Source organism: Gopherus evgoodei, chromosome 8 (assembly GCF_007399415.2).
Source record: "Gopherus evgoodei ecotype Sinaloan lineage chromosome 8, rGopEvg1_v1.p, whole genome shotgun sequence".
Taxonomy (NCBI): Eukaryota; Metazoa; Chordata; order Testudines; family Testudinidae; genus Gopherus; species Gopherus evgoodei.
The window spans coordinates 62,622,530-62,644,758 of NC_044329.1; the positions used below are offsets into that span (position 1 = coordinate 62,622,530).

The 22,229-nt window shown below is 37.8% G+C and overlaps 1 protein-coding gene across 6 annotated transcripts in view; it reads right to left on the reverse strand.

The window, feature by feature from the left end:
* Nucleotides 1–11,883: 11,883 nt before the first annotated feature.
* The window catches only part of BRINP3 (BMP/retinoic acid inducible neural specific 3), a 317,732-nt gene continuing 307,386 nt past the window's right edge, over nt 11,884–22,229 (reverse strand). For 4 of the 6 annotated variants that reach the window (XM_030573440.1, XM_030573437.1, XM_030573438.1 and 1 more), the window contains one exon: nt 11,884–13,331. In XM_030573440.1, coding sequence (XP_030429300.1) covers nt 12,215–13,331 — 1,117 coding nt within the window. In that variant the 3' untranslated portion in view covers nt 11,884–12,214. The remainder of the gene's footprint in view (nt 13,332–22,229) is intronic. The other 2 variants (XR_004001693.1, XM_030573441.1) reach the window with 2 other exon arrangements.

Genomic DNA, 22,229 nt, shown 5'->3' on the forward strand with positions numbered 1-22,229 from the left:
ATGCCTATTCGTAGTTTTATCCAGTACTAAATGGCTGAGTTTATGATACCAAATTTGTGCCCTTTGTTCATAATTGGGATTTGGATCATTTGAAGATTGCATACTTCAGACAAATGATTTATGAGATACACAATGATCTCACTGAGCTTAATTTGATTTGAGGAAATTTCCCAACATTTATCAAGAGAAACTGTTATAAAGCAAAATACTGGATATTTCATAAGAGGATTTAACATTTTCTTCTAATGTTTTCAATATTCCTTTAGGATTTGATTCTGCAGCAGTTACACTGAGCTGTATTTTGTTCAACTACTAATCCCACTGAAATTCAATCACTCAAATCTGGCCTTTAATAAGTAGATGATGTATAGATAATATCTCTGAAGAGTAAGATGTTGTTTTCTAATTATTTGTTTAGGATACATAGATTCTATGGGCATGATTCTGTGCTGACTGAAGAGCTGAACCAGTACTATTCATAAGCTAGAGCGCCTCTAGGAATATGATATACATATGATATGTAAAATCATAGAAACAGAAATACAGGGCTGGAAGCAACCTTGAGATGATCTAGTCCACCTCCCTTTATCGAGGCAGGATCAAGTATACCTTCACCATTTCTGACAGCCTCCCTGGAAGCCTCTTCCAGTGCATAACTATTCTTATAATTAAAAAGATTTTGGTCTAGTATCTAACCTACATCTCCTTTGCTGCAGATTATGTCAAATGCTTCTTGTCTTACTTTCAGTGGATGTGGAGAACAAGATATTACCATCCTCTTTTTTCAGCCCTTAACATATTTGAAGACTGTTCTCAGGTTTCCCCTTGGACTTCTATTCTCAAGAATAAACACGTCCAAATTTTTTAACCTTTCCTCAGAGGTCCAGTTTTCTAAAGCTTTTATCATTTTTGTTACTCTTATCTGGAATTCCTCCAACTTGTCCACATCTTTGGTAGACAAACTGGACATAATACTCCAGCTGAGGCCTCACCAGTACTGGGTAGAGCAGGACAATTACCTCCCACATCTTACAACCAACACTCCAATTAATACACCTAATACACATTAGTCTTTTTCATAGCTGCATCACATTGCTGACTCATATTCAATTTATGATAAATTATAGCTCCCAGATCCTTTTCATAGTATTAACACCTCGCCAGTTATTCCCCATTTCGTAGCTGGATATTTGCTTTTTTCTTCCTAAGCGTAGTACTTTGTACTTATTTATTAAATTTGATCTTGTTGATTTCAAAGTTCTCCAGGACTGTAACTGCCTGCGAATATGAAGTGACATTATTGCACCAAATGTGGATATGGTTGGCAGATAGGGAATCTATTTGTACAGTATCTCCTCTCCATGATTCCCTCTGCTGGAGTTCCTGTGGAGCCCATGCAGGATTTAAATTGCTCCCCCACTCCATGGCAGAATCCCAATTGTGCTTAGGGAGAAACTGTGTCTATTATCCATATAGATGAAGCTCTTAAGCTACAATGGACATAGCTAGTGCAGCAGTATACATGCTACTTCTTCCTATAACAGCTTTGCTGAATTTGACTCAGTATATGGGTGTAGGTTGGATGTATAATATATACATAAACACAAAGAACATGTTGTATATACATTTGTAGATTGTTACCTTGAGAAGCTAGATCTGAACTAGGAGCTTGGGAAATACAGGGTTTAAAAACAGATTGTATCACACATTCCTCCAAGTTTTTCTCGCTCCCCCATTTTTTCCATCATTAATTATCAAATATTAATGGTCTTTATATTCAGAAGAAACATGCACACAGTTTACTAAATCGCAGGTAACAAATATCTGTGATTTATTTATTTCTGAATATTAGTGTGTGATTCAGGACCCACCAGGGGCTCGATTGGGACACCATTATTCAAGCCCTTGTATAATCATATCCTAACAGTCAGCCCCTGCCTCAAAACTCTTACAAGCTACATAGGTAAAACAAAATCATTATTTCCATTTGACAGGTGGGGAAACAGAGAGAGTCAGTGATGTTCCTGAGGTCAGACAGGGACTCTGGTAGAGCCAAGAATTGAACCCAGATTAACTGAGTACCAGTCCATTCTTTTAACTGCAAAACAACCTTTCCTCTCCAAGTTAATGAATCACTACAAGTAAAGTACAAATGTTGCTAACTTTCTTTTCCATCATAGGAACACTTGCCACAGATCTTATGTCCTGCTGCAAATACAGCATATTATCATCTGATGACTATTTGGTGAATGAGATTTAATTGGTGACCCAGATCCAATTTCCAAATAAAAAACAAAACAAAAACATGATCCCACCTAGAGTCCTTGTAACACGTCAAGAACTGAATGGGCATGGATACTCAGCTCTTCTTTTACCTTTTGGGATTCAAATATAGCCAGTAGCAACTCACCTGCTTGCATTGCCCTTTATGTATCTGCTCTGTGGTTAAGTAGCGTTGGACATAAAACTGCACTTTCAATTAGTGTCTTCCAGAAGTACTGGCTTCACCTCAAAATCTCAAACACCCAACAGATATGCAATGAGCGAACTTGAACTACAGCAGAACAAGGATCTGTAAATCAAGTTAAAAAAGAACACAAACAGTCTGCTTTCATAACAGTAACTGACAACACAGATTTAGATGCTAGAGTTTGACATTACTCATAAAAAGCACACTGTCACATATATCAAAAAACCTGCATACTAGGAAGAGGAAAGACATTCTATGGTAAACTTTCAGAGTACAAATAAAAAGAAAATGGGGAAAAAAACAATTACATTGCTTATCATAATAATAATTTTAATTGCAAGGTGTCAAACAGGATTAGTTCAATGATTTTATTCAATGCAAACAATTTATCCATCAGATTTGTTCTTTTATCTTTTTTTGGAATCATCATCACCATCTTAAACTTACTCAGTATTTGTACTTTTTTTAATGAATAGGTTTTATACACATTTGGGCCTGTGGATTGCTTGGAAATTTAAAATAAGATTCAATGTGTTTGATATTCTGATTTCAATATTCAGCTGTTTGACTGGTCAACTAAATCATATGGCATGGTTTTTGTTCCCTGACTAGATGTCTTAACTTCAGCTGCAATTCCTGAAGAAATCATTGTAATGCTGAATCTCTAGAGAAGAAGATGAGGAGCACTTTAGAGAGACATACATAGCAGGAAATCAGCCACCATAAAACATTTAAATAATTTATTGTCTTCTTTTGTACAAGAAAGATTATTATATTTTTCTTTGTGTTTGGCAGATTTTTTTTTTAAAATTGGGTAATATCCTGACTGAGGGAGAAAGATGTAAGCCAGAATTATTGGATGATCAGTAGACTTTACATTTAATTTTCTTGTCATACTGAGTAATTGCTTGTAATCTGTTTATTTTAGGGTGTGCTATAGCACCAATCACTCTAATATGTAAGGTTATGTCTAATCTTATGGCAGTGCCTAGAGGACAGACAGTGCCTGCCCGGCTAGCACAGGTATAACTAGCAGTGTAGATGGTGAGACAGTGACTTAGATGAGTATAGTCGAGGAGAGTGCTCTATATACCTGAAGCACCAAAGTACCAACCCTACACAGCTCTCTACATGCCCAAGCCATACCTCCCACATCTACACTGCTATTTTTAGGGCTGTAGTGTCCCTCTGCCTCCCTGCTGCCAGAGCCTTTCCTCACCCCAGTGAAAGGAAAGCTCTAACAAGGGTGAGAGGCGGTGGAGAAAGACTCCTGCAGCTACCTTCTGCCAGAGCCTTTCCCCTCTTCTGCTTTTTGCCAGAGCCTTTTCTTTTTACAGTGAAAGGTTCTGGCTGTGGGGAGCTGGTAGAGCCTTTTCCCACTGCCTCTCTGCTTCCAAAGCCTTTTGCTAAGGCATATAGCTACATACTTCTGAGACAAGTGTGGACACAGCCTGCCTTTCACTGCAGTGAGTCACTGCACATGTAGGGCTTGAACTCTGCATGCTGCCATACATGTAGATATGCTTCCAAAGTTAGTTAGATATGCATGTTAAGGTCACTGATGGACCTCAGACTCTTATGCTCTACTCCCTTCCCTGGTGTAGGAATACACATCTACAGTTTTATATTTCTTCTTCTCCTCTTCTCTTCCCCTTCTCACATCAAAATGGTTGTGATGCACAGATTTTCTTAAAAAGGAGGTTCTTGCAGCAAATCAGTCATACAGTCCTTTGGATTAGTCTGATCTCATTTGAGGAAGCTCTTTCCATAGCTAAGCCCCCTTATCCATAACCATTTTAGCTCTGGCTCTCTAATATTTTGTCCTGGGCTTTATGAAGAAGAGGTTGTCTCTGTTGGCATATCATGGCTAGAAATGCAATCTTTCGTGTAGCTGGGTCTCAGGGGTTAACAGCATCGTTGTCACCACCTCAGCCTCCACTAGTTTCACCAACTTTATTTAGCATTATTTCCATTTAGCACATTGGCAGTTTGGGTTAAGTTGTGCCATGAAGCAACGTGCAATGGATGGAGACACTTCCAGGGAAAGCCTTGTGGGCCATGGTCTCAGAAACACACCTAACAGGCACAGGTCTTTCCAGGGATAATGTTGCATTGAAGGAGGAACAGTAGGCAATATCCTTTATGAGGTACAACATCCTTCCCCCACATATCCAACCAACTGCAATCAGGTATCATAAGGAAGGGAGGGAATAGAAGCATGGCTCCTCCTATCCCCTTGCTCCCAGAGCGAAGAGCATCAATACTGTGTTCCTCCAGATGCCAGAAGACATTGTCCTGGAAGCCCTCATGAAGCCACACAATAGCTTATTTTCCCTCTTCCCTACAGCTATGTTAGGACTAGGCACAATCTAGCCCTGTGTTTGTGTGCTAATGTTTGAGTGACACCCAAGGAAAGGCCTCAAGGAAATTCTGCTGCTGGCAGAGATCTCTAATTTAATTTATGGGCCTCAGTGTGTGTATAAAGATTTAGTCATCTATGACATGCAATCCGATGATGGCCTTTGTGAGGATCATAACTGTCAGTCAGCTCTGTTTTGCATTGATTTGGTGCAGTAAAACACAGACACACAAACAAGCAATTGAGAGCAGGAGAAGTAGCAGTAACCTGTCCCAGCCCCAGCAGCAGGGGATGTATCCAGTTGCTAATTTTCATTAGAAGAAGTAACTGTGTTCAATCCAACTTCCCAGAGAGCAGCAGTATCAGTATGTCCCACCTCAGCTGCATGTGGATTCAGAGTATTCTTCATCTCTGTGGTATCATTCAGTCCAGCCAGAAATGATAAAAGACTGTTAAAGGGGAGGAAGCATAGTTGAGCAGATAGAGCACTAGACTATGATTCAGGGAGCTTGAGTTCTATAAGTGGCTTTTCCATAGACCTGCTGCGTGACTCATTTCTCCACTTCATGCCTTAGTTTCCCCATCAGTAAAATGGGGATTATCATACTGATCTCCTTTGTAAAGCACTTGGAAAGATACTGATGAAACACACTGTAGGAAAGCTAGGTATTATAATTTATTACTTTTTATTGTTGCACTTGGTCCCCTGCTGCAGCTAGAAAAATATGTGCTGGCCCTCTTAAAGTTGCTTAAAGCCTTGCACAAGTATCTCCTGCTGTGTTCCTGTTGCCCCTGAAGAACCTCCCAGTCTCTTGGCAGGAGCCCTTTATCACACTATCCAGGGCACAGCCTCATTCATCAGAGTGATTTCCCCATCGTGAGCCACAATCCTGGTTTCTGCCATCTGCTTGTCAAATGAAACTGCAGAAAGGATCTCTCCATTGCTGTATTGCAGCTGCCTACGTTTACCAACTTTGCTGCTTCTGTGGCTGTCATCCTAACTTCCTAAAGGGAGCTGCTCCATGCTGTGAGATTAGAACATGTGCAGCGCCACATGCAAGAGACCATTCTGCCGCTCTAGCACTTTCCCTGCTGCACCCCTCCTCTCCTGCTACAGCTGCATGATCACTCAGTTTGCTTGGAAACAATGGCCTTCCCATTCCTCTCATCCTTCCCTGCCTCCTGACACTCTCTCAGCCACTGTATGCTGGACAGCTGGGTCAGCATTTCAATGATGAATAAAGTACGTGTATTCACAGACAGATATGCCTTTTATATATAAATGTTCCTATCTATAGTGGTAAAAGCTCCTCCAGAATGGTCCTCAGTCTGCATCTGGTTGGGGAGCATGGCCTAGTGGTCATGACCACAACCCCAACTGCCAAAGGGGTTGTGGAAAGGGGATTCCGGGGCCTCTCATTTCAGCAGGCTCTAACCCAGGGCCCTTTGGGCTACCAGTGATCTGGCAAACAAGGCTGCTTAAGGCTGTCCCCCTTGGGCCTTTTCCTCTCATCCCCCTGGGTCAGTTTAGTCCACAGCCTACCCCTGTCGGGGAAGTCCACACCAAAATAAGTAAGAGAGGGTTACCAACATTCAGGGTCCACAAGATACTTCTGTCTCTGGGGTGGATCCTCCCTTCCTTCAGGCAGAGCCCGTTTGGCCAGCTACATCAGAGCCTTTTGACTTCTCATTGTGCTGCTGGAGCTGCAGATCTACTTACCTGCCTTTTAATTTCGCCAGCAGATGGAGCATTTGCTGCAGGTGTGGCAAAGCCGAGCTGGCTGACCAAAATAAACCCTTAAATCCTTGTTGCCCAGTGTGGGGTATGTACACCCCATCACACTCCCCCAAACATTTATGCAAACACAGTCCAATTACATGATGGTTTGTGTTAAATGAAATAAAAAATAATCGGATCAAATCCCCTTACAAATTGTGAATATGGTTGTGAATATTTTCTCCTAAATTCATTCATCACTAGCTGAGAAAATCCAGTCACATAACGAATGTTTCAAAAGCATTAAAAAAATATTGTTCATAACCCAATAAGATTTCAAAGACCTAACATAACTCTACAGAGCTTGTTGGATTGGTATTTAAAACACTGTATTCCACCTTACTTCAGCACCAGAGTTTTTAAACCATTATTCAACTGCTTTCTGAAGTCACATATAACCCTACAAAATCCAATTTAAAAATAAAACATGCAATAAAAAGATTAAAAGGGAAAAAAGTGGGAGCTATATTGTTAAGAAAGAAAATAGCAATTCATGTTACCTTTTTTTCCTTTTGCAAAATCGTACTTAAATCTTCTAAAAATATTACTGGAAAAGGCATTTATGAAGTTGTTCCTAATCTCAGGTCTGATCTCTGTGTCAGTAATGACAATATGATCTGAAACACACAGCACTAGTAGTGGTCCGTTCTATTCCATTCCAGGCACTTAAACCTTGACCATCACCATGTTATCTGGGTACAGGGTCCGCTCATGTTTATTGAACAGAATCAAAAGAACACTCTTGAACTGTATGGTTAACTTTCATCTAATGATGGTTTGTATTGGCAAGCCTAGCGAGCATTCCCAGACTGGCTGCTGCAATTTGCTCCCATCCCACACGCCTCAAGTCAATGTGGGATTCTACTCTCACAACAGAACATTCTGGACTTTAATTGGGTTCCTCTTGGTTGGACTAATGTCTGAGAATGCCTCCCCTAACTTGGAAAGAAGGTCTTATAGGAACTCTATGGGAGTTAGCAGTTCCCTATATCTGTTGAAAGAGTCATATGTTACCATTATCAGTTTGATTTTTACATCTGTAGTCACTTGTAGGTTTGCCTCTGTTGGCATGGATCTGTTGCATGTGCTATTATTGTGTCCTTGTCTTTCTCTATTTTTTTATAATGGCAAATATAACAACAGAGGCAGGTGAGCTGAGGAGTGCAGGGCATTATAGCAAAGAGTCAGGGACATCAGTTTTTGAAAGCTCTGCCTGAGCTGCAACATTAGAGGGAAGAGAATCCACAAGGACTGAGAAGTGTTTGTGTCAATCTATGATGGCCCATTTCTTCTATAAGAACATGCTGTGCTCCTGTTACATAGGGTTGTGTCCTGTGACAATATTTCCTATTGGATTGGAAGTCTAAATTGTTATTCCTCCTTTTTTTTTTGTTTGAACATAGGATCTCTGTAAGGTTATATTTTATCCTAGAGTCTAGCCATCCCTATATCCCACAGTGGAACTTCCGCACCTCAGTCAGTTTAGAAAAGTTAGAAAATGATATGGTAGGGGCTTCCCACCTGCACTTGTTGCTTGGGATTTAAAAATGTCTCTCTTTAGTTTTGTAAATAAGAGTTGCACTGTCATTTATTTTCATTGGCAGCCTCCCTTTGGCAACATCAGGTGATGTTGTACAGTATAAAAAGCAGAAAAATGAACTATGCCTAGCTTTTTACACTAGGTGATCTGTCTCTCCTTCAAATGTGACTTTAAAAACATATTTAATGGTGTCAGCTGTGCCTTGAGGGACCTGAATTGCAAACAGGTACATCAAAAGTAAGATATGGCTCCTTCCTCCCCTACCTCCACAAACTCCCAATTTGACACTCAACAAAAGGAATTTCCCTTTAGGTTGCACTTACACAAAACTGCCAAAACATGAAAGCAGACTGTCCCCACACAATAGAGAGTTTCTACCAGAATTGATTTCTATAATATAATGGAACTAAAAATATATATTGTTTTTGTTTTTTTAAAGGACTTCATTGGTATTTCAAAAACAGTTACTGGTATATTCATGGGATTGCTGAGATTATGTGTGACAGTGGTTCCCAAATCTTTTCACAGAGAGGTCTATCTCTTAATAATAATATTATCTTGTGAACCACTTCCCTGTTAATTTTTTTACTTCAGAGACCACCTGCTTCCCATTCCCAAAAGTTCCCTGTGGCAAATCTGGGAACTGCTTCCCTAGAAAAGTAATATTAGGAAATTATTTATGCATCTGCCTGTAGGGTTGAAACACTTTTGCACATGCAAGACACTAACAGATTTAATTGTACTGATTGTGAAAGGACACCATCCAAAGATGCTACTTCCTGATTTGGTAAGGAAAGTTCCATTTTCTTTGCATTCTTCATTCGCTTGTTTTTCACTGATCTGTTTCATTTTATTCAAACTATACATTCATTATACATTTGCTTTGCAAATTTATACATAATCAAAATAGATGTTCTCAGGTTTTAACATGGCAGTCGGTGAAAGAGAAACTTTAGAGAGAATCACTTTTAAATTACCAGTTTAATGCTCTGGGGATCAGCTTGCCAAGAGGTTAGTCCCTGAAAGGAAGGATTTTGCCTATAATCAAGAAAAGTGTTTTACTCAGTGACTAGGTTTTACTTTAAGGCCTGAAGAATCCAGATCCAGCTGGTCTGGAGGTAGTATTAAATCATAGCCTGAATAAAAATTAGTTAAAATTTTTATTGAATAGTACAACTCCCTTTTCTCTGGGTTAAGTCAACCAAAAGTTGCTGTCAGCACTATAGAAATGTGAAATAATGAGAAAATTAGGGTTTTGTTTGTTTGTTTTTTAAGCAAGCATTGCTATGTTGGGGGGGGGAATCATACTCAGAACATTTAGAATGGAATAGAGGACTTTTCCTTAGAGAGAGGGATCTTTAACAGTGAATGGTTCCTATGATTTCTAATTTTCATGCATTTTAGCCCTAACTTCTTCCTTTTGTGTACTTAATACATCATAAAAGGGATGTTTGCCTTTAGTTGATTTTTCTTACCCTGTATAAAAGGGACACAGAATGAACTTATGGTGTAATTACAATAAAATTGGGATCAAATTGGCCAAACCCCTTCCTTTATTACACTTGCCATGGAAAAATAGGAGGAAAGGTTGAGAAAATCTGAGGAAGGGGAGTCCAGAATGAGAAATGTCTTACCAATACCAAGAGTGAGCCAGTGACTGAGACATATCTTTTCTTTGTTCGTGTTTGTGCTGTTATGCCTCAGCTAGAAACTAACCCAGGACCACAGCCTAGTGATTTTGAATGAAACTGCTATGTAAATGAACTGGTGCATCGGAATATTATAGTATATGTCAATCGGTCATTTTTTTCCTTTCTGTACTTGCATGTACACCAGTATTTTTCTTATGTAATTATGTTTTCATTCCATAGACCCTCTCAACATTTCTACCTAACGCCAATGAGACAAATTTGATGTTAGCAAAAGTAGGTGCAACTCAATTTAAATCAATAGGGTTAAACCCACTTGCACCACTGCATACTGTGTATGATCACTTGAGGCTACTTAATTGATGTATTGTATGGTACATAACTTATTAATAAACAAATTCCCTCTGACAGGCCACAACTCCACAAAACATTCTTATTATATTGCTGCAGGATATAGTAAAGCTTTCTTGTTGAACAGAAATCATTCTTCATTGTTGCCAGATAAAAGATACATTTTTATTCACTATCAATGGTGAAATTAAGCCCTTTTTATTATTTTGGGATACCCTTTTTGAGACAGCTGGGTTATATGGGTTTGAAAGATGGCAGCTTGTCCACGTTTTATTAATGTCATTTTCCCTACTGGTTGGCAATGTGCTCAAGTTTTTGTAATTTCTTAGGTTTGCTTGTCTAACTGCAACCCTGCTATAACTCCAGTGATATCATCGTGGTTACATCAGAGTTGAATTTGAAAGCCCTCTGATAATGGACTATCTTATCCTTCATTCTAAAATTCCTTGCTTTGGGGTTTAATGAAAAAGACCTACTGCTCCTTTGCCATTTTACAATTCCCCCCCAATGAAGGTGTAAAACAGCCCAAGGTTCTGATTCTGACCCTCACCGAATGCACACGCACCTGTGACAGTAATTTACAAAGTAACAGGGTAATGAAATATACTTTCTCCTAACTAAACTAGATTTCAGCCAGGTGGTTAGATACCTTTACAGAAAAAACATGCTTATTTGGTTCCAAATCCCTGCACTACAAGAGAACCCTGCACAGCCCTGAAGTAGGAGGCATGATTCTATCACAGGCAAACATCTTTTTGGTTTCTTGGGAAAAAATCACCTATGTTGAAGCTATGTAGTAGGCATTCTCAAGGAAGTTATTTAGGCACTCATGGAAACTGTCTGTATGCATGATACCCTCTGTGCAGATAGACAGATGTAGATAAATACAGAATATATATATATATACACACATATATATATTCTGTATTTATCTACATCTACATATATATATACACAGACACATACATAAAAACATACAGAGAATACAGACACATACACACATACAGAGAATACAGATAGCATGTATATATATATATGTGTGTACATATATATTATGTGTGTATATATGTGTGTGTGTGTATATATATATTATGTGCGTGTGTGTATATATATGTGTGTGTGTGTGTGTGCAAGAGGTGGGGTGTGCAATATGATATTTTATTTTAGTGGTCTTTCTCTACATATTCTTCAATAAATATGCAAGCAATCATATAAATCAAGTAATTATGGAGAATAAACTTGTTCTCAGTGGAAAGGGATTTGTCTGCTGTAAACTACTGGATATTAGTAAGATAGCTAGCCTTTCATTTGCTCATATAAGTAACCAAGGCAACCTTTCATTACTTTGTATCCCACAGGACACCAGTACTAGCATCCTGTACATCCTAAAATGCGCAATACTAAAGCCCTGGGAATCTGTATGCCATGGTACAGTATCTTGAAAAAGTCATGCCCTTAGCAAGTCTCTCAGGTGCAGGACAAGTGAGCCATCAACAACAGCTGTCAGTTTGCCTTGATATGAACATTTGGATTTGTGTCTCATACGAATAATATAAGATTCCTATTTTTGTTGGCTTTTCTAGGATTTATATAAAAATAATTTGTGACTACCCTCTCCACACCCACACCTCTAATATACTGCACACACAAAAGTATATCAAGGACATTACTTATTTTGTGGAGGGAAAAAAAAAGAATCCCACAGCATTTCTTTTTAATAACTGTTCAGCTACAAAATTTTATTGGTATCCTTTTATGTTCCTTCTAGAGGATGTAATGCACAAAAGCATTGCCACGGAACATATAAAATTACAAATGAAATTTATTGTAAAAAGTAGAATGTCTTCTAGACTGGTGTCAGTATTTATTTCATTCATAAACCAAAACTGCAGGTATAATATATTCATTGTCAGCAAGTTCATGTGTGTAAATTGCCATCCAATGGTATTGACTGATATAAGACAGATATTGAAAAGACAATTTAAATTTACTCCTCCAAACATAAACTGTTCCACAAAAGCACTGTAAAAACTCCTTCAAGGTTTTGTGTTGTGCTTCACATTGATGGTTAACTACATAATTTGGTTGTGTCATAATCCACTGTGTTTGGTAATTTGGCATTAAAGGCCTGCAAAGCGGATTGAATCCTCACCACCTCACTGGTAGATAGTTTGAGTCTATGTCGTAGCAAGCAAGAGAACAGGTCTAGACGACGCTGGCCAGGCGGGGAGAGTTTATTTACACGGTCCCGTATCTCTAAAAGCTGCAAAAGTGCTGAGTCCTGTGATCCCTGAGTATAGGGGTAGTCCAGCTGCAAAATTAAGTCCCGAATTGCTTCTGGGTCAAAGTGCATGCTGTAGCCAAACACTTGGATGTTGTTGATTTTCATGTAGCCTAGGTTACGTGAAGGATCGATAAATTCCAGGGGTTCATAGTAGATGCTTTCATTGCCATTTGGACCATTTGACTTAATTCGACTCCTCAAGTAGATATGTACTGTTTCAAAAAATGTCTTCCACTTGTTGCCTAGAGTCAGCGTCCAGTTATAACACTGAAGAGGTAAGTCCAGCTTAGTCCGCTCCCAGTCTGGGAAACTGTTTTCATTCACAGGCATGAACCAGCTTTCAGAGTGGCTGCCTCCAAAAGGGTTGACGTAAACAGCTAGAACAGGTTCCAAGGTGCTGTTTTTTGTTAGGCAAATTTGAAGAGAGATACCCAGTATCATATGGACCAAGCTAGACTTGTACTTGTTACTCTTAAGGGTAAGGAGCATCCGTTTGCGCCAGGAGGGATCGAACCAGCTATTGAGGCGCATATCATTGCTGATGAAAATGGCATGGACTTCAATCCTCCGGTCTGTTTTTTGCAATAAATACTTCATCTCCAGATCCTGAAGATCTGTCTCAAACCCAATGTAGTGCTCTGTGGAGTCTGCCACTTCAGGCTTGCAAAGCCCTTGGCTTAGCATGTATCCAGTATTACAGTTCCCACAGCGGGTGCGGTTGTCAGGTGCACAGGTCAAACATGCAGAGCCATCTCCCACAATGCAGGGAAGGAACCCATTGCAGGCGACCTGATCATTAGGGCAGGTGCACGAATGAGTCTCTTCAGAAAAGCTTCCCAGAAGACCATTTTCATTGCAGTACAGAAAAGATTGGATGCGGTTTAGCCAATAGATTGACGATCTGTAAAAATTAAAAATAATAACAATTATTAATAACACAAATAAGGAAACAGAACCCAAATAAAAACCTTGTATTTTTTCCCTTTGAAAGAGACAAAGAAAACTGATATTGGCAGTAAATTCAGACACTATAAACATCTCTAACATGTCAGATGATGACATCTGGAGTGATATCAATGGATATATACATTTCCAGTATGATGAAAAATCACAAAGGAATATTACCTTATAAACTCAGTGGCATAACAAGACAATTAGTTTATATTTTCTATTCACTGCACATCATTACTAAGAAACTCTGTCAAGTAAATAGCTAATTTTCTGCATCTACTTCACTTTAGTAATCTATACAGAGTGGATTTGGGGTTTTTTTGGTGCTATTTTGCTAGTTAAGTTGTTATCTGTGTGGGTGGATGTGTACCATCTTTCATCTTTGTTACATAGTCTTTGGAGGTTTATATGTTATTCTCAACGTTCTTGTTCTGGGTTGGAACTGCTGTGATTTAAAGATAGTGAAATTTAGAGACCAAGCATTTAGCTGGAATACCAGGTAAGAGAAAACATTAAAATAGATTCAGACTTAATTATCTGAGTCACTTATAGCACTATACTCCTACTGTTAAGCATAGGTGAATATGTCTTTCATTTTTCCCTGACTGGACTGATAAGGCACAGTTGAAAAGAGAAAGACAATATGACCAAACAGAATCTGGAAATGGCTCAGAGTAAAATAACTGCATTGCTTTTATATTTTTAAGCTTTTGTGCATGCTAATTTTATTGATGCATTACTTGAAGAACACATTTTAGTTTCTGCTTTGTCAAATTCCATTTTTCTAATGTTGATAAAGATGTTGTACAATTTGTCCCCCCCCCAACTATAAAATAAACATTAACACTGTAAACATGTATGATCTCAGAATTTGGCTTTGTAAAAGCGTCAGTCTGAAACACAGTAAAAACAAGTCAATCTGTACCCTTACTTGATCTTTTTTTCTTTTTGTGTCATTTATTGCATATCAATATTTTACATGAATAACAACCCTTGTGCAAGAAACATTTTTTTAAAAATAGAAGCATGGTTGCCTAGAATGCATTCATTGTGCTTTGTATCTAGTTGAAAGCAGACATTAAGTAAGAATGTTATTACTAGAGCTGGTCAAATCTGGACTTTCCATCTTGCACAAAATGTCAAATATTATGGCATTTTTATTGTCCAAATCAAGACAAAAAGTAAAAATATTAAACTTTGCATGGAATGGAAAGTTACAAAATAATTTAATTTGGAAATGCAAAATGTTTTGTTTGGCTTAGATCAAAATTGAACTGTGTCTATGTGGACTGTATGGTGCCACAGGGAAGCTATAGTTTTGGGTAACCTGAGTCAAAACATTTTGGTTTATTGAACCAAATCAAAATGTTCAGGTTTTGGGTAAGTTCACCATTACTCTGTGTCTGCCTGTGTTGCTATGGTGCCTCATGAAAATTATATTTAAGGTTCCTTTCGTCCTCATTGTACTCTATGAGCCTGGTACACAGCCAAAAAACATCTCTCACAATGCATCATCATAAAACACTGGCAGTCCAATCAGAGGAAAGACTGAGTGAACCACCGGAAATGTAGTCCAGCCAAGGAACTCAATCTGTAAAGGAAAATGGGAGCATCAGACATCTAAACTACAGCTCCCATAAGATATTGTGGCAGGTCAGGTGGACACAGATTAAAATTTGGCTCAACCAAATATGAAGTTAAATATTTTGTTTAGATTTACCTGAAAAGTGGGAAAAGAAGGCAAAATTGAAATTTTTACACAGATATACTTTAATGGAAAATTCCTAACCAGCTCTAATTACTACTGTTTCATAGTATGTATTACCTTATTGTTTCAAAAGTAAACATTACAAAAGCCTTGAGTAGCTTTGTGACATATTTACAAGTAGAGCTGGGTGGGACATGGGTTTCTTGTATTGGGAAACAACTGGGTTTTTTAAACCTCCTGTCCTAAATTAAGTCAAAAAATATAAATCTCAACAATTTTGAGAAACTGACAATCCATAAATAATTTGGTTAAGAATCAATCAATCAAAGTTTTATTTTGATAATTTCAAAATGTTTTGCTTCACTGTTGAACTTTTTACTATAGTTAGTTTAAATTTCAACATTTGGACAATTTTGAAACTTTTTTTCCATTTTTTTAAAACTAGAAATTGGTCAAAACTGACAGTTTCCTGTTAAGTTTCAGATAAGATGAATCAGTATTTTCTACTAAAAAAAAAAAATCTGTTAAAAAAATCGTTCTAGTTATAACTTCTCAATTATAGTCTCTAGTTTCTGCTGGAACAGAACTACTGAGATATCATGTGGACATTATACTGATAGGCACAAATGAGCCTATTTTAAATATTTGGGCCATATAACATTTAAAACCAGAGATAACAAATTAGTTTACATTTTGTCAAGTATCCCAAATTAAAGAGAGGTCCTACAGTAGAAGGAAAGGATGGTCTTGTTAAGGCAACACACGAGGACTTCAATTCCAATCTCAACTTCTGGCTTCAGTTAGCATCTCAACTACATTTATGTGTTAGATTGGACAAATCATGTACTGCAGCATTTTGTTCTGCAACTGAAGGCTAACAACATTTGTTTAAATGAAAGCCAAGATTTGGAACTACTATTCTTCACCAAAGGGAGATGTGGGATGAGGGCAAATTTCCTGTGGAAAATTCCATGGATATGGAATCACAGAATACATAGTGCTCCAATTACTGGCTATGTTGTACCTATCTTTGGAAGGCACTTCCTTTATGCATCTTTAGTGACAGCTAAAATTGTTGCTTGCATTGCTACTACACGTTAACTATGCTGGAAACAATGGTGTATGAATATACATAGTAATTTATATTAATGATGCCACATTACTGAAATAAATCTTCTTAATAAAATGTTGTACTTATCTGAAGGATTGAAAGTCCCATCTCAAAGGTCGCTCACTACTGCCTATTCCTACAGCTTTATGGCTTGGGCCTGTCTGAGATATATCATAATCAGATTTCCAAAAGGTACAAGATAGAGGACATGGCACTCCAGAGCTTTTTCCCCCCTTTAAATCTTTGGACTATGCCATTTACTCTTAAGTAGTCTTTAAAAATTAGGCCTGCCCTGTTGGTAACAGTTGGACCTACACAATTACAGTATCATATTTAAGAACTTACCCTTATGGGGGCTGCTCTGACCTACAAATGTGAATCCTAGGAGCACATCCCTCATTATGAGTTCTCCATGAAAGTTCAGTTTCTTTTAAAAGTTTTGTTCATAAATAAGAATATGTGAACACAAAGCTACTTCTTGCACAAGAGAAACTCCATTATCCAGACATGGATTTGAAGCACAGTGGCAGGATAGTTATTTGCAGAATTATTGTAAAGATTCCTTTTTCTGTTTTAGGGTATCAGCAATAGAGGCCAAATTTAGCTTATTTTATTCACATAAATCATCATGCTGTTCAATTATTTTGGACATCTAAGTATTGATTTAGAGGCCTAATTTCAGGCACCAGTTTCCAATAATTGGAGCAGTAATCTATGTTAATAAAAATTTTGAAACTGAAACTTGGAATATTGTTTTACTGAAAAAAGGAAGAAAAGATGGAGCTTTGAGTTGTGTATATTTGTGTCAGAAAATTCTCACGAATCTTTTATCTTTTCCTCTTCTGTTTCCTTTAATCACCTATTTTCTTAAAATAAATGCATGCAAAACAGAGTGGAATCCTAATTCCAGTGAGCTAATATTAATTTAAAATCACCTCAGAGTTAGCGATCATTTTATATACATCATCTATCATTTCTGCATTCCTCATGCTGTCAACAAAAAAACCAAATAAACAAAAATTGGTGGCTCTGAATTAATCTGAAATTTTAAAAGGGTATTTTACAAAATATGTGATGACCAAGAGATGTGCTTGTATGAAACTATCTACACACCAAACAATATATTTTTTTTAACCACCAAACCTTTCTGTTTAGCATTTGTTTGTCTTATGTGCTTATCTGCACTGTGAAAATATGTACCTGTGCAATCAATGTAATACTTCTAATGGAATAGATGATGGGTCATCTCCTGTTTATCTTCCTAATAGAAGTAATTACACAGTGAACGAGACTGCTTGTGTCAATGAGATGAGCAGGAATTGTCTCATTGACAATAAACAAAAGGGAAATACCCTGTTTTCATTGTCCACAATAACAAAAAAGCAAAAAAAGACAAGCTAACATCATAAATAATGTTAGGTGAAGATTTCAAAAGTGATATCGTTGCTAAAAATCTAATGGAATTTGATTTTAAAAAAATAATTAATTGTACCTGATAGCATTCCTTTAACACCTTATGATACAGTTATAGCACTTTAATATTTTGTTTCTTTGCTATCTCAAAGAATTATCTACACATTAACATGCAGCCCAAACAACAAACATCAGTGCTTAGGTCTTCATCCTTCTAAAGTAGGTGGGCCAAATTCAGGGGCAATACATTAGTTATGCTAACTTAGATTCCATTATAGTCAGACATCTTTACTGCTATTGGCACTCACCAACAAATGTGTGAGTGACTGGAAAGGAGTCTATGTTGTCATAACAAATGCACACACAAAGAAGCTCTAAGTATGGGCATGGCCTACTTTTAACAGACACTCTTACACTCACCTGTTAGTTACTTTCCTGCAAGAACTTCTCTCTTCTGTCCCTGGGCTTATCAGTAAAACCAGTTGACTCTCTTTAATGTAAACTCAGTGAGCCAAATTCAGAAATGACATGCCTCAGGGTGACCTTCACATTTCTCTTTGGTGAGTATGAGTCTAAAGATTTCTACAACGTCTAAATAAGACGAAGACCTTGTGTACACTGCCACTTACAGCGCTAGAACTTTCTTTGCTCAGGCGTGTGAAAAAACATCCCTGAGCAATGCAAGTTTCAGAGTTGTAAAGTGGCAGGGTAGATAGTGCTACAGCTATAGATAGTAGCTATTCCCCATGCAGATGTGGTGTTATTAGAGCTACGGGAGAGCTCTCTCCCAGCACTGGAACCGTGACTACACAGCCATGTTAAAGCACTGCCGTGGCAGCAGTTTAACGTCAGCTGTGTAGACATGCCCTTAGAGAATGTGGGTAAATCTAAGGATATCTAAGAGGATATAAACGCACCTTGGGGGGGTTGAAAGATGAAACTTCCAACTTAGACTCCATCTAGACTTCCTTAATTTTTCTTACACTGAAGTCTAATCCACATTAAAAACCCAATTACATCACTCTGGAATGTGAAAAATCCACACCTCGTGGATATAGTTAATATAGTTAAATGATATAGACCTAACTTGTAGTATAGACAACCCTAGGTCGACAGACACAATTCTTCTGTTGACCTATCCACTGCCTCTCACGGAACTGGATTAAGTATGCTGATGGGACATTCCCTCCCGTCGGCATAGGTAGGGTCTATAGTGAGGCATGCAGCAATGGAGCTGCAGCACTACTGCTGTAGATAAGCACTCAGACTTGTTTCCACTCACCTCCCAAATGGTCCAAGAATATTTACTACTATGATTCCTTTGTTATTTGCATGAATGAAATCAACTGCTTTGTATTACTTTATCTCTTTAAAGTTGGCATTAAGCAGTAATAATCTACTTCCTAGTTCACCTTTGTCATATTACTTTTACTGAAGTAAATTAAGTGAAAAAAAATCTACATGAAAGGTAGGTAACCATACTTTATTTATCCTACTAGTCCTTAACAGATAAATTTACACTCACTTTAAAGAATTATTCTGAATTTGTTCTCCTCATTCTAGGAGTAGAGATGGTCATTTAAATAACCCATCTGGAAAAAAATTGATTCAGATTCTAGTCATAATTAGGAATTTTTTAAAATGTGTAACAAATTATGTTTTTAGGAAAAAGAACACCATATAAACAGTTTCAGATCCATGATAGTATTCCCTAACAGATTTTCACATCTGTATGCTTTGTGAACCTTTGAGTTTGAAGGAGCTGGTTATATGCATTGTACTGATTCCTGAGATCCCTCAACTCCTACTGAAAGCAGTAATGAGGGGAATCAGCACTTTAAAGGATGAAGCCTGTGATGAGGTGTATATCCCACAAAAACTTCAAATGGGCCTGAGAGAACAACTAACATACCGGGCTGCACCTGGAGAGGGGGCCAGGCTTAACTGAGGTTGAAGCCTGGCTCGGGAGGGGACATGGGAGAGGATTATAAACTAAGGAACTTGAGAGCAGAATGGGGCTGGCTGCTGGGGTGTGGAGGGTGAGCTGGCTTTTGACAGGATTGAGATGGAAGATTTTCTGACCCCAAATGAAGTCACCTAGAAACGGAAGAAGATTCTGTTAGAGATTGAAAATGGATACAAAGTAGGGAAAAAAAGGAGTAGAATCAGAGCATGATGATATCAGCAACAAAGCAAAACCTGGGAAAGAAATAAACCAAAATGTTATAATTGCAAGTTCCCTAGCCAAAGCAATAAGATTAGGTGCCATTCAGTATGTGAAAGCAGCTAACTAGATCCAAAAAAGCATAGGGTGGTGGTTCTCAAACTTTTTTTACTGGTGACCCCTTCACATAGCAAGCCTCTGAGTGTGACCTCGCTTATAAATTAAAAACATTTTTTATATATATTTAACACCATTGTAAATGCTGGAGGCAAAGCGGGGATTGGGGTTGAGGTTGACAGATCGCAACCCCCTATGTAATAATCTCACAACTCCCTGAGGAATCCTGACCCTCAGTTTAAGAACCCCTGGCATAGGGGATATAGTAACAGCCAGGAGGTTGTAAGATGGGGATCTTTTAGTTGACTGTACAGACAAAGAGCAGGCTGCTAAACTGCTTAAAAACTAAAATGTTAGGGAAAATTAAAATAAATTGCCAGCTACCAAAGTATTCCCTGCAAAAATGGGGTGATATATGGAGTGCCATTAGAACTGATCAGTGATGAAATACCAAAAGTATAGGAGAAGAAAAACACTAACAATCTGTCACTAGATCAAATTCATGTGATTTGAAATAAGGGTTAAGAGTGCAATACGACTACTATTGGGATCACAATCTTTTGTTGAAGCAGCAAAGAATCCTGTGGCACCTTATAGACTAACAGACTTTTTGGAGCATGAGCTTTCGTGGGTGAATACCCACTTCCTCAGATGCATGTACTGAGGAAGTGGGTATTCACCCACGAAAGCTCATGCTCCAAAACGCCTTTAGTCTATAAGGTGCCACAGGATTCTTTGCTGCTTTTACAAATCCAGACTAACACGGCTAGCCCTCTGAATCTTTTGTTGGAATGTGCAGTTTTACAGCACATGCAAGAATTAAATAAAAATATCCTGGAAATGAAAAATAAACCAGCTGTCCTATGTCTCCAGGAAACATGGTTGGTTAAAAAGCTTCCCTTTAAATTTACAGGTTACTTAGACAAGACTGAAAACTAGGAAGAGAAGGAGTCATTTGCACTTTCATAAAGGACACACTAAACTACAAAGCCGTAGAGAACGAAGTAGTAATGATGTGGAGATCCCAATTCAGACAAGAATTTTTTCTTTAAAGTTTCATAATATCTATAACCTGTGTAGGAAATTAGACTGCTCAGACTTACTAGAAAGACCAAATATTTTATGCAGTGACCTAAATAGTCATTATAATTTATGGGACAGTAAGACAACTGATGAGAATGTCATATGGTTAGAAAAGTTCACTGAAAACAAACTAGTGATTTTAAACAATGGCACACCAACACCCCAAAAGAGATTTAAAGCAGCAGATGATAGTTTTTCTTGCTTAGATCTGGGAATTATAACAGCAGATCCTGCAAGTAGGTGCAACTGGGAAATAAATAAGGAAGTAGGAAATGGGGAGTGATCATTTCTCCATACCGTCAACCTTACCTTGCCCTTGAAAAGTAATGGAAAATTACCCACCTGGGATTTTTTAAAAAGCTAACTCAGAGCTATTTACAACTAAGTGTACTGAATTTGTGAATGTTCATTGTGTGAGTGATGATGACGTAGAGAATTTCAAAGCCAATGTAATAAAGGGATTAATAACAGCAGCTGTGTTAGCCATACCTAAGATACCGAAGTACCCCAAAACTAAAACCTCAGTTCCATGGTGGAATGAGGACTGCAAAATGGCAGTTAAGGACAGGAACAAAGCCTATAAAAAGAAAAATAGAAAATGAATAGTAAAGATCTAATGAAGTATAGAAGACATAAGACAATAGCCGAAAGAATTATTTAAAAAAAAAAAAAAAGAGACAAATGGAGGAAGTACTGTGGGTGGATAAATAAAGATACCAAGACATGAGAAATATACAGGCAAATTAGAAGAATGCATACAATTAAGACAAAGAATAGTAACTTCTGACATTTTCTTGGGACTGACACAATAGTTAGAAATTCTGATAACAAAACAGCATAAGTTTAGCAGAAACTTTCTGAGGGGTGAGTAATGATAAAATCAAAGTGCAGTTTGTCACCAGATTAAAAGATAATTCATTTAAGAGAATAGTGATCTACTATATTGGTGGGCTAAACATGAAGCTACTATACTGAATGAATGGTTTTGTAAATGGGAGCTTGAGGAAGCTATTGCTAACTGCAAGAATACAGCACCAGCTAAAAATAATATATTCAACATTTTTAATATCTATTTGAAAGCAGATTGAGGGTCACTTGGAATTATATAACAAACTATATAGGAGGGGGGAAGAGTGATACCACTAGGATGCAAACATGTAGTAATTCCAATATGTTGCAAAGAGTTCTGTGGCACCTTAGAGACTAACAAATATATTGGAGCATGAGCTTTCTTGGGTGAATATCCACTTCG